The following is a 13,253-nucleotide window of genomic DNA, read 5'->3' on the forward strand; positions in this document are numbered from 1 at the left end:
ATGGACAGAAAAAAACGTAACTGCAAAGGCTCATATACGTGTCATACACAGCAGATACAGCACACGGCTCTACCAACGACCAGTTTGGACACATTAATGACCTTAAACAAACCAACAAATCAATGCCATGTTACTTCTGAGAAACCCATCCAAATGACTCAATGTGAGTGAAACACCCCAGCAGCCAATGACCATATCAACCTAAAGCCAAAACCTGTGAAACACTGGCTTTCAAGTAGTTAGTAACTGCTATGGGCTGAATGTGTTCTCCCAAATTCTTAAGCTGAAACCCAAACACCCCATTCTTCTTGTCCTGTAAGGACAAGTCAGGAGAAGAGGCCTCATCAGAAACCTGTTGGCATCTTGATCAGATGTCCAGACTCCAGAACTGTGAGACAGTAAACGTCTGTTGCTTAAACATCCAGTCTGTGACATTTTGTTATGGTCACCAGAGCTGACCAAGACAGTATCTATTTAAATAATATGAAATGATATATTTAAATATACTAAAAGCTGTTGAATTGTAAACTGCACATCAATGAATCATAAGGTATATAAATTCTAACTTAATACAGCTGCCATGTTAAAAAAAAAAATTGTTCAGTGTCTTAAAAAAAAAAGAAAGAGATGGGAAAAACTGTTCCAAGTCAAAAGAGAATTTAGATACAAAATCAAATGTCATATATGATCCCTGATTAGGCTCTCCTAAAAATAATGTATAAGAACAATGAGGAGATCTGAATTTGGGCTAATGAGTACCAGGAAGGTAGAACCTTGTCCCTTGTCGATCTGGGCATGGTTAGGGGACTGCCCTTGAAGACACAGACTACACTGTTTCAGGGTGAAGTCTTACAGTTCAAGATGAAGTGTTACAAGTGGTCTGAGGTTGCTTTGAAGTTCAGCAAAAAGAAAAAATTAGAAAGAAAAATATAGATACATGTTTGCTACACAGGAAAATGTTATTAGTTGTTGAATCTAGGTGGTTAGTATGTGTTATATGTTGCATATTCTTTTTACTTTTCTATATTTAAAAGTGTTCATAATAAAAAGTTCTCCCTGGCTGTTTGGCTCAGCGGTAGAGCGTCAGCCTGGAGTGTGGAAGTCCCAGGTTCAATTCCTGGTCAGGGCACACAGGAGAAGCGCCCATCTGCTTCTCCACCCTTCCCCCTCTCCTTTCTCTCTCTCTCTTCCCCTTCTGCAGCCAAGGCTCCACTGGAGCAAAGTTGGTCTATGGCCTCTGCCTCAGGCGCTAGATGGGCAGAGCATTGCCTCCTGGTGGGCACGCTGGGTAGATCCCAGTCGGGCTCATGCAGGAGTCTGTCTGACTGCCTCCTCACTTCTAACTTCGGAAAAATAAAAAAGAGTTCTAACAATTAGTCTTACCTGGGCTATCTGAGTGTTGGCTGGCAAAGTTGAGTATCTCTTGGCAGAAGTATTTCCGTTCCTCTTCAGTTAAGTAATGATCACTGGCTAAAAGGCTGCTGGTCTGAAGGTAGCTGGAACGGAGAGTTAAGTGGCCTGCACACAATCAGCTTCTGCAGGCTCCAGAGCTTTCAAAGTGCAGCCCAACTGGTAGTTTTGTGTTTGTTGTTGTTTTTAATTATTAGGAACTCAAAAGGAGATCAAATATGTGGACTAGGCATTTAACGTATATTTGACATAGTACTTATGTATACGTTGGCTTTTTCTTTCCTAATTATTAGGTATTGATTAAATACTCAATTGTGGGTATTGCTACTTAAACAAAAACCAATTTTCCTATTTCATGAAAATACTGCATTTAAAGGATACTTCTCAATTTGTCCAAGGTGTTTTTGACATTCTGCCAGCTGCTTCCTTGTGTGTGTGATAGGCAGTGCCCAGCCCTCAGCCAGGTAGTTCTTCAGTGCTCCTTGAAGATAGGTTTCTGCCTTTTGTGGAGACTTTTTCCTCCTTGGAAATCAACAAACAGAAGCCTTCATTATGGTTCATAATAATCAAACTTAGACATAATCTTCATGATTTGCCTTCCACCCTTCAGGACCATCCACCATGACCCCTCTGCATCATCTCAGCCAGCCCTCTGTGAGCACTGCCTGGTCTGAGGAAGAGCACCAGATCAGGCATGCATCACTGGGCCTGAGAAACAGGCTCATGGTGACGATCCCCACACTGTCTGCCCAGCGTCACGCCCTAGTCAAAGAATTTCATAGCTAAATCTCAGGAGAAGAAAATGAGGGCACCATTCAGTGTTTCAAGCTAATATATAAGAATGACAAGGGAAAGAAAAGGTGAAGGATTTATTCACAGGTACACAGTTGTTAAGAAGGAAGCTACAAAATCAGGGTTTTGTGCTACCTACCTACCAAAGATAGATAAACACAGAAGCAGTCTACATGGTCCAACCAAGTGGGCAGCTTGGGCAAAGAGCACGGAGCAGGTTTCTGATTTACAGACAACTACAAAGAATTTAAATAGCAGCACTTATCAACCAGGAGAGGATCTTCCCAATTCAAACCTTCACAATGTTCAGAATAAAACAAAGCAAAGTTCAAAGCACAATTATAACAAGCTTGCCAAAGCCTCTATGACAACATGGGTGCCAATGAAGGCACTGTGTGATCTCCTTTTGAGTTCCTAATAATTAAAAACAACAAAAACAAAACTACCAGTTGGGCTGCACTTTGAATGGGTCCCATGTGACCAATGAAGTCACAGGACAAAGACTAGCACTAAATAGGTAGCCTCAGGAGACATCCTGTCTTTATTACCCTATTCCTGAAGCAATGACATTTCTCAAATCCTAAAATCAAGTAAGTTTGAAAGCTATGAAATTATATGTGTTAGCTTTTCTACACTTTTATCATACTCTCCCACCCCACCCTTTTTTAAAGAGGTCTGAACCTTCCATACTTCTTCAGTTACTATCTATAGCCAAAGATTCTTACACTCAAGAACTAGAAGGGAGTCTACAGACCACCGGTCACCCCGCCCCGAGAAACGGAGGCCAGCAGTAACCCAGCTGGTCTGTGGCCAAACTGAAACCAGGCCCCAACTCTCTGTAGCTCCTGGCCTGAGAATGGACCAGTGTCCAGGTGGGCACCACTCAGAGAATCTGAAGATATAGCTTTCTTTGCCCCACCAATTACTTACTCCTGAGAGACACTAAATGGAGGCTAAAGAGAGCCAATCTCAGTCCTGGCTCTGCTATTAATCACAGTATACCAGCTGCTCCACACACAGTAGGGAGACCAGAAGTTCTCTTAGATAGCTATGAATCCCTTTTGTGGCCATTTCAGTTAAAATACATTATTTTTCCTTGTTTCATCTAATGAAACTACTACAGATTTCAAGATATCATTTAAGATACACATTTGAATAATCTTAAATATCTCTTCCCTTATTATGTGTATTGCTTTCCAATGCTTCCAAATAGCAATTACATACACTGCCAGCTGGGGATTCTGCTCTTCGGCAGGCCTATTCTATCAAACACATGCGAAATATGCTATCTTGAATCTTTTCTGTGAAATCCAACTCCAAAGCTGGAGCAAAACAAGGAACATTCTCTGTATCTGTACACATCACTCAGTCATGGTCACTCTCTCTCATGACATAACATGCACTTTACATCACTGACCTCCAGGCTTTCAAACTCCTAGGGAGCATTTGATATAAACTGGGGAAAACACTATAGAATAAAATATTTAAGAATCTACATACCAACCTAGTTGTCACTGGATGAAGATTCTTAAGCATCTCCTCATAATTCTTTAGTTAAATAAATGTAATTATAATACTATATATATTACATTTAACACTTACCTACATACTTTATACATTATATAAGCTCATTATGTTAATTTTTCTTTTTTTCTGAAGTGAGAAGCAGGGAGGCAGAGAGACAGACTCCCACATGCGCCCGACTGGGATTCACCTGGCAAGTCCACTTGGGGGTGATGCTCTGCCCATTTGGGCCATTGCTCCGTTGCAACCGGAGCTATTCTAGTGCCTGAGGTGGAGGCCATGGAGCCATCCTCAGCGCCCAGGCCAACTTTGCTCCAATGAAGCCTTGGGTGTGGGAGGGGAAGAAAGAGACAGAGAGAAAGGAGAGGGGGAAGGGTGGAGAAGTAGATAGGCGCTTCTCCTGTGTGCCCTGACCTCCCGGAAATCAAACCCGGGACATCCACATACCAGGCCGATGCTTTACCACTGAGCTAACCAACCAGGGCCCATTATGTTAATTTAATTAAATAAAAGAAATGCAAAGATCAGTAACAGCTACTAAGAATAAGAAGTTAAAAATCTCTCTACCATTTGATTTCAGAAGAAACTGGGAGAAAAAAAAGATAACGACTGGTTAACAGATTCTACATTTTTCATTCCATAAATTTATGTATACCTCATATTAACTCCATACATAAAAAATCTTCCCTGACTACACATCTGAAATGTTTGAAATTCAAAGACAAGTTCAAAATCAATTACATGTAAAACTCTGCCAGATCCTTTCCAACGAACTTAGCAGATCGAATCCTCCCAATACTTGTATACATTTCAATGGTAGCATGGGACAGATCCTGCAGAAAAGTTAAAAAAAAAAAAACCCACATAATTCTGTAACTTAATGCTAAACAAATCTCACATTTATTTACCCAAAGCTAAAGCAAAGGACTTAATATTAACATTATTTTTCACTTTGTATCTACTTTTGTATTTTTTATGTAATATGATTTTTAAAAAAATCATTAACTTGTACATAAAATTATGAAGAATAATCAACGAAATACAAACTCAGCAGGCCTAGAATATTTAACTTGTCAAAGTACTTTATTTACTGGGTAACATTTTCAGTATTTTTCTCACCCTTTGGATAACAAGGACAAATTATTAGGACTACTATCTAATGCTCTTGAGTTAATTGAGTCTGAGGTATGCAGCTGACTTACCCTCACTGCTTGCTAAGGTCCCAAATTTAAATCCTTTAAAATCAAGCACAATAGCTCTGTTCAAGTCAAACTTATTCCTCTGTCCATGTAAAACCATGCCCATCCTCTCTTACAAGTTCTATCTATTATAATAAGCAATTCTATTTTTAACAAAATTATAAGTATCTCAAGATAAGCTTATATCTATGTATGGCAATATGAGTACTAATAAACATCAGATAAACAACTATTCCTGGTTTTACCCACAACTCCCTAGGGTACCAAAGAAACTGCAAAAGCCAATAAGGAGGAGGTCCCAAATCAAAAGATCAGAGAAGCAAAAGTCTTCTAGAATTGGGTTTTCTGCCTGGGTAGACAGGGAACAACATATAAAATACTTACTAAGTAGTGTTTTTCAAAAGCTTCTACTGATGACAATGCTTCTTTGAGTTTCTTATAAGGACTCTGAGCTGTGTTGGCTTAAACAAGAAGAAATGAAGAGTGCTTATTCATCTTTGTTATTTCCAAACACATGAGTCTACATTGCCCCTCACCTGCCGCAGGTAGATGACTTCATCTCACACTTGTGGAAATACCAACATAGCTATGCAGATTGCATTACCTATAGTCCTGTCCAATTAATACATGCATGAAAGTCTAAACCCTTCATATCATATGTTGTCTTTGAGAATAGAATTTTTAAAAGTATGTATTACAAATCCTCCAATGAATTAAATTACTGCTAAAATCATCTGAGGTGGTTTCTGAGGAGAACAGTGCTATATAAATACTATACATTTTCCCTTTCAAATGTATTCAATATAATAGAAGTCCTTCCAGTTCCTTAGGCATTCCTGACTTCAACAACAGTTCTGGCTACATCATACTCATCACTATACTCAGACCCAAAAACACTAGTAATGCTGCTTTCAAAGTGCTTCACTATCGACGAGTTAAGTTACTGAGGAAAGGATTTGTCTGGCCATGTTATTGGAACACCAGATTACCTGTTAAGTCACAGGGAGACTGGGGCATTTCAATGTCACATGGGCTGTAAAAAGTCATAAACAGCTCTTGTAAGCCCATGGGAAATTCAGACAGTTTTAGGAAACCTTCCAACAATTTCTTAAATGAGTTCTTACACTTCTTTCTGTTCCTAAAATGTAAATATCCTACATATTATTAATTTGGTCAGGTAATAATGAGTGCACTTTTCCAAATGGTAATAATATTGTTAGAACTTGAGTTACATGTGCCAAGTTACAACCAATATTTCGTTACTTTCCACTGTACTACCTGCACAGGTACATCTCAGAAAGTACCTGTCTCAGGTCGCTCAGCTCCCAAACCTGACAAAAGATCAACTGTCCTATTGAGATCTTCTGAGTTCGGTCCTTTTTCTGACACAAGTCCACACAGGTAGCCCAAGGACTTTAGCTGTTGAGATAAACCCAAAAGAGTCAGTGGAGAACTTATAAATTTAAACATAAAAATTAAAATCCAAGTAAATTTTAGAAAAAATTTAGCTATCTCATCTAAATAATCCTTATCTGGATATAAAAAGATATCTCACTGGGATTTCAAATCCTACCTCCCATACAGTAACTCTAGGAGTGGCTCAGGTCAGTAAGTCTCAGCTTATGCCCCTCACCTGCCTCTGCTCTCCCAAGCTCTCAAGGTCTCCTGCCCAATCTGCACCCCCATGACCTCCCTTGCTGCATTTCTGCACATTTCACACTTCATCCTCCTTTGCAGACCTCCCAATTGTTGATGGAGAACCACACCTTCAGCACAAGCATAACAAGTGCTTGATCTGTGATAAATAAAGTGATACAAGTAGGAAGTCCATGGCTGCTGTCAGCCATGCCTTAAGAGTAACTAGAACTACCTGGGTTAATGCCTGAGTGAACCCTACTTCTCCAAACAGCTTGTTCCATCCATCCTGCAAGGCACAGTGCACAGACAATGGCCATGTCTGCATTCAGGGACAGTTACCTTTTCTGTGGCATAGCTCCATAAACCCACAGTGTGGGCAATGTTCGAGTCTATCTGCATCCGATCACAGCAACCTTCTATCCTCTGCAACACCTCCAGACAGCTCAGAAACACCCAGCAGTCCAGCGCACCGGGCGGGACAGAGACCTGCAGGGGTATAAGAACGGACACGTAAGGAGGGCACTAGTCTACCCTTTCAAGTAGCTACCCAGTCGAATGGTTCTGTCACCTGCCAAACTATAGAAAAGAAAAAGGGGACAATAACAATAATTACATTGGTTCACACACAAATAGCATAGAGTGATCCATGTCCAAACACAGGATTTGATTCTATATTTTGAATAATGAGTGACTTGGCAGGGATGTAACCTACCATCATAGAAAAGAAGCCTACAAGAAGGCCAACTATCATCACTAACTCTAAGTTGGTGATCTGGTCACTTCTCAGTTTGAAGAGAACATATTATGAAGAAAGGAAGCTAGGACCTCAGATGACTCTGGGTCACATTTCAGAAAAATCATATTCAATACTAGGAATCTAAATATTAAGTAGATATCAGATGATATTTAGGAATTACTGTTCATATTCTTAGGTGCCATTATGTTTCTAAAAAATAGCCTGTTACTTGAGAGAGAAACAACAAAATATTCACACACAAACAAAACATTGTACCTGGGATCTGCCTAAAAAATATAGGGGAAAGTGAACGGAAACATAGATAACAAAAGAGATTAGTAACATGTTGGTTAGAGACTACTGTAGCTGGTGATGTTAGAAGTTCATTATATTATCCTCTCTAGTATATAGTTGAGTTGTTCCATTAAAAATAATAAAACAAATGTGATATCATGCAAAAGCATGTACTATATATGATCAAGTATAAAAGGTACTTTTTTTTTCACATTTTAGCACCTCTGATCCTTGAATGTGTCTCACAATCAGCCACATCTTAACACTCACAGCTGGCAGTGCTGACTGCTTTCTTGGTGGCACTAACATGATGGGGTAGCTCACAATTGGCACCCCAGTTCTAGAGTGATGGTCATTGGTACTGTTCAGATGGTAACCTAGGAGGCAACTCTCTGTCAGCTAACGAGTTAAGGGTTGCACAATGCTGATGAAACTGACTTGTGTAAGAAGGACTCTTTCAGCACACCCCGAGCACAAATAAAAGGACCTGGGACCAACTGGAAAGAACCAGAGGGTGCATTAAATGTTCCTATAAGAGCAAAACTGCCTAGTCTCTGAAAAATGAGATAAACTACTTGAAGCCTTTGAAAGAAAAAAGTCAGCATAGAAAAAATTACATGATCAAGAAGCCGCTTTCATAAAGTGGTACAACTTTCTGGCCCAATGGGCCATAACAAAAGGATGCACAGAATTGGCGGTCACAGTTCGCCGCTTCGGGACCCTGGACAGAGCACATTCCTCCCCCCTCAATCAAACCAGAGTGTGCCGGGTGGGCTGGCTTCACCTCATAGGGCCTCCTGGTTTCAAGGCGCCAGGCAATCTGGGTATTTTCACCTCATAAGATACCACCACGCCTGACCTGTGGTGGCGCAGTAGATAAAACATCAACCTGGAACACTGAGGTTGCCAGTTTGAAACCCTGCAATTGTCTGGTCAAGGCACATATATTATAGGAGTTGATGCTTCCCGATCTTCCTCCCTTTCTCTATCTATCTCTCTCTGTCTCTCTTTCCTCCCTAAAATGAATTAAATAAATAAATAAATAAATAAATAAATAAAATAAAAAGACACCACGACACAGGTGCCAGTTCTGTGGAGACTTCTGCTACACAGGCCCATTCCTCAGACACACGCTGGTGACTTGCCAGGTAGGATGAAGGGTACGAGATGGGCAGGGCTCTACACAATGTATTAGGTCCAGCGTCTTGTGACTCAGGACACGGAGGAAACCTAGCAGTCACAGCAGGGAGTCTGAGAGGGAAGAACTGGTTGCTGCCAGTACCAAGGACCAGGGGCAGGCCGCTGATTTTCTGGACCAGGGTCCTGGGTTCCTCTCCAAAGCCTGTGGGAGTGAAAGCAGCAGAAAGCTAGCAATGGACCTATAGGGCACATCTATGCACATCTGTGCAAGGGAAGCAGAGTCGCCTGCCATGATGGGTACAGGGGTCACTCTGTGGAAAGGTTACAGCACAGATACTTTCTGAGTTTATTTGTTTTCTGCAAAGAGCAAGTACCACCTGGTAAGCTTGAAGAACAGCATGTAAAAAATAACACAGTCAGCAGCTTTTATAGGGTGAAAAACAAACCTAAAGGCCTAGCTAAAGCTTCCACTTCCAACTTGAAAGAGGCCAAAGCCAGCAGATGGCATGCTGACACAACACACTGACCTAGGGTGCTCTGCCCTACTGTCCAGATGCAGTGTTGGTTTTAGTGAAATCTGAAACCCCCCTGCAGTCCCGCCCAGGGGGAGACACACAGCCCTGTACTCCCAGCCTTCTGGGCACACTCTGCTCCTATTGCAAGGTCTGCTCAGTAACTGCAGTGCTCTAATTAATTGCCCCTATTTTCAGACTTTCGCAGCTTCCTACATTTCTTATCACATGCCAGTTTAAATTTAAGTTTTCACTGAAAGACATCGGCACGTGGACTGGTATGTCACATGGTATCTTATGACACCTGTAATCTGTTGCTTCTCAGTACCATTTATCTAGCTCTCAACCAGACTTCAACTAAATCCCCCAAAGGGGCCTGCAATCCCACTCCTTCTCCATACATTTCGATGGGCTCCACGGCAGTCAGAACTTCAGTTGTGGGTCACCCAAGACTTGGAAATTTTAGTGAAATGTAATTATTATTAATACTTTTTCCATTACTTTAAAAAGAAGTTGCAAAATACATACAGTAAGGTATGTAAAGGGCACAAATCCTAAGTTTAGAGCTCAGTGGACATATCTGTCACTTCAGCACAAATCAAGAAACAGACCATTTGTTATCCTAGAACAGGGGTCGGGAACCAATGGCTCACAAACCAGATGTGGCTCTTTTGATGGCTGCATCTGGCTCGCAGACAAATCTTTAATAAAAAAAATAACGTTAAAAATATAAAACATTCTCATATATTACTATCCATTCATTTCCTACGGGTTGCGGGTGGCTAGAGCCAATCACAGCTGTCCTCCAGGACAACACCAAATTTTTATTGAATAATGCATAACATACACGGGTCGTTGTGAGGTCAGGAAGTAAACTTCCCTCCTTTTAATCAAGTAGTCAGCTAGCTAATTGCAGAAACCCTTTTGACGAAGAAGGTGGCTAAAAGAAAAAAAGATGAGGAGTATAGTACTTTTCAGCAGGGATGGACAGAGGAATTCGCCTTTGTGGAGAGAGCAGGTTCTGCAGTGTGTCTAATATGCAATGATAAAATGAAACGGTCAAATACAAAGCGGCACTTCGACACACACCATACTACATTTGCATCAAAATATCCAGCGGGGAACAGCAGGAAGAAAGCATGTCAAGAGCTACTGTGCAGAGTGCAAGCTAGTCAGCAGCAACTCCGTGTTTGGACCCAACAAGGTAACTGGAATTTGGCTAGCTTTGCTGGTCCTTTAGCAATTGTGAGAAATGGAAAGCCATTCACAGATGGGGAGTATGCCAAAACATTCACGCTTGATGTTGCCAATGAACTTTTTGATGACTTTTCGGATAAAGACAAGATAATCAAACGAATACAAGACATGCCTCTGTCGGCAAGAACTGTTCATGATCGTACCATCATGATGGCAAATCAAATTGAGGCCATACAAGTGAAGGACATAAATGCAGCACCATTGTTTTCTCTCGCTTTGGATGAGTCAACAGACGTAAGCCATTTATCCCAGTTCAGCGTGACTGGAAGGTATGCTGTCGGTGACATACTATGTGAAGAAAGTCTTGTTGTTTTGCCTATGAAAGAGATAACAAGAGGGGAGGATTTATTCACGTTTTCTACTGAGTTCGCTAAAGAAAAAAATCTACCGATGGATAAACTTATTTCAGTGTGTACTGATGGTGCTCCGTGCATGGTGGGGAAAAACAGAGGATTTGTAGCGCTTCTTCGTGAACATGAAGAGACCCATCCTAAGTTTTCACTACATCCTACATCAGGAGGCGCTTTGTGCTCAGATGTGTGGCAAGCAGCTTAGTGAGGTGATGTCGCTGGTCATTCAGGTGGTCAACTTTATTGTTGCCCGAGCTTTAAATAATCGCCAGTTTAAAACACTGCTGGATGAAGTTGGGAATAATTATCCTAGTCTGCTTCTGCACAGCAATGTGCGTTGGTTGTCAAGAGGGAAGGTGCTCAGCCATTTCGCTTGTCTGAACGAAATTCGGACTTTTCTTGAAATGAAAAATGTCGAGTATCCTGAGTTAGCTAACACTGAGTGGCTCCTGAAGCTCTACTATCTCGTGGACATGACTGAACATTTGAACCAGCTCAATGTGAAAATGCAAGGTGTTGGAAATACAGTCTTATCCCTTCAACAAGCAGTGTTTGCATCTGAAAACAAGCTGGAACTCTTCATCGCAGACATTGAAACAGGTCGTTTACTACACTTTGAAAAACTGGGAGAGTTTAAAGATGCGTGCACAGCAAGTGACCCTGCCCAACATCTTGATCTCCAGCAGCTAGCGGGCTTCACATCTAATCTCCTGCAGTCATTCAAAGCGCGCTTTGGAGAATTTCGTGAGCGCACTCGTCTTTTTCAGTTCATCACCCATCCACACGAGTGTGCAGTGGACAGCGCCGACCTGAGTTACATCCCTGGTGTCTCCGTCAGAGATTTTGAGCTACAAGCTGCTGACCTGAAGGCCTCCGACATGTGGGTGAATAAGTTCAAGTCACTGAATGAAGATTTGGAAAGACTTGCACGATAGCAAGCAGAGTTGGCGAGCAAACACAAGTGGGGAGAAATGGAAAAACTTTAACCCGCAAACCAACTGATTGTCAAAACTTGGAACACGCTTACCATCACATACCACACACTATAGTGTGTGAGTATTGCTGTACTGACAATGTTTGGCTCTACATGTGCATGTGAGCAGTCTTTCTCACACATAAAGAATGTTAAGACCAACCTAGATCACGTTTAACGGATGGAAGTCTCAACGCCTGCATGAAGCTTAACCTCACCACATATCAACCAGACTACAAAGCCATCAGCAAAACCATGCAGCACCAGAAGTTGCATTAATTGTAAGAAGTACTTTATTCATCATTGGTTAGCAACAGCATAATGTTATTAAAAAGAATTCAAAGACTTATTATACTTAAAAAGTGTTGGTCTTATATAAAATGCACAAATTTACTTATATTTAGTGTTAAACATATTGTATGGCTCTCAAGGCATTACATTTTAATATATGTGGTGTTCATGGCTCTCTCAGCCAAAAAGGTTCCCGACCCCTGTCCTAGAAGGTTCCCTCGAGCCGCTTTCCCAGTCAATACCCCCCATTCTGACTTTGTCACCAGCAATGCCATCTGCCTGACTACAAACCTCATATAAACCCAGTCTGCACATACGTCTTTCATTTGACACAATATCAGCACAGCTCAACCTTCCAGAGCATCCAGCAGCAGCTTGTGCTTTACTGTGGGGTGTCAGGCCTTCTCTGGCATCAACAGTTTCTTCATCCACCTGCTGCTGACAGGCACTTAGGTTGCTTCCAGGTTTTGGCTACTGTGGATAACACTACTTGCAATGCTGCCCCCCTCTAGGGGAGGTAGCCTTCTCGGGCCCAGAAGACCCCAATCCCTGTGTTCACTGGGTCGTCAGGAAGCCTTCTGAGCCATGGAGTCCCCATCTCCTGTAACAGCAGTATGGGACAGTGAGCAGGCCCAGAGCATGGCCTCATCATAGAGTGTCCATAGTCTCCCAGTCCAGATAGTCTACTAACCAGAGGTGACTGATTATAAGTCATATTGCCTAGGAACACAATTACAGCAACTTTATCCATTCCTAGGAAATTAACCACAGTTAAAGCCTCCTGCTAGGTCACAAGCTCCTCTGAACACTGCCATACTTGCCTTCTGGTTCGACTCATTTTTCTTGAGTATCTAGAAATAAAATTGCTGGGTCCCAGGGCAGGCATATGTTTAAGCTTCTGCAGATACTGCCAAAGACAGCTCCAAAGTGGTTGTACCAATTTCCACTTGTAACATCACACTCAAGTTCCAATTCTTCTATGTCCTAAAATTTGGTACTGTCAATATTTTTTAAATATTACTTTATCCATTACAGTCGAGCTTGAAATTTTTTTTCAAAGTCCCGTTAACTTTGGAAAAGACTGGTTATTCTGCAGCCATGGTAACAACCATTAGAACCAGTTTAAACCTGTTTAAA

General features: G+C 41.5%; 1 protein-coding gene across 2 annotated transcripts in view; it reads right to left on the minus strand.

Moving 5' to 3' along the window:
- The window catches only part of TRAPPC10 (trafficking protein particle complex subunit 10), a 92,691-nt gene that overhangs the window by 28,274 nt on the left and 51,164 nt on the right, over window positions 1-13,253 (minus strand). For both annotated transcript variants that reach the window (XM_066370056.1, XM_066370055.1), the window contains exons 8-13: window positions 6,903-7,049; window positions 6,230-6,344; window positions 5,310-5,386; window positions 4,468-4,559; window positions 1,792-1,932; window positions 1,384-1,496 (exon numbers count right to left, since the gene is read on the minus strand). In XM_066370056.1, coding sequence (XP_066226153.1) covers window positions 1,384-1,496; window positions 1,792-1,932; window positions 4,468-4,559; window positions 5,310-5,386; window positions 6,230-6,344; window positions 6,903-7,049 — 685 coding nt within the window. The remainder of the gene's footprint in view (window positions 1-1,383; window positions 1,497-1,791; window positions 1,933-4,467; window positions 4,560-5,309; window positions 5,387-6,229; window positions 6,345-6,902; window positions 7,050-13,253) is intronic.

The sequence above is a fragment of the Saccopteryx leptura genome, chromosome 2 (genome assembly GCF_036850995.1).
Source record: "Saccopteryx leptura isolate mSacLep1 chromosome 2, mSacLep1_pri_phased_curated, whole genome shotgun sequence".
In the NCBI taxonomy this organism is placed as follows: domain Eukaryota; kingdom Metazoa; phylum Chordata; class Mammalia; order Chiroptera; family Emballonuridae; genus Saccopteryx; species Saccopteryx leptura.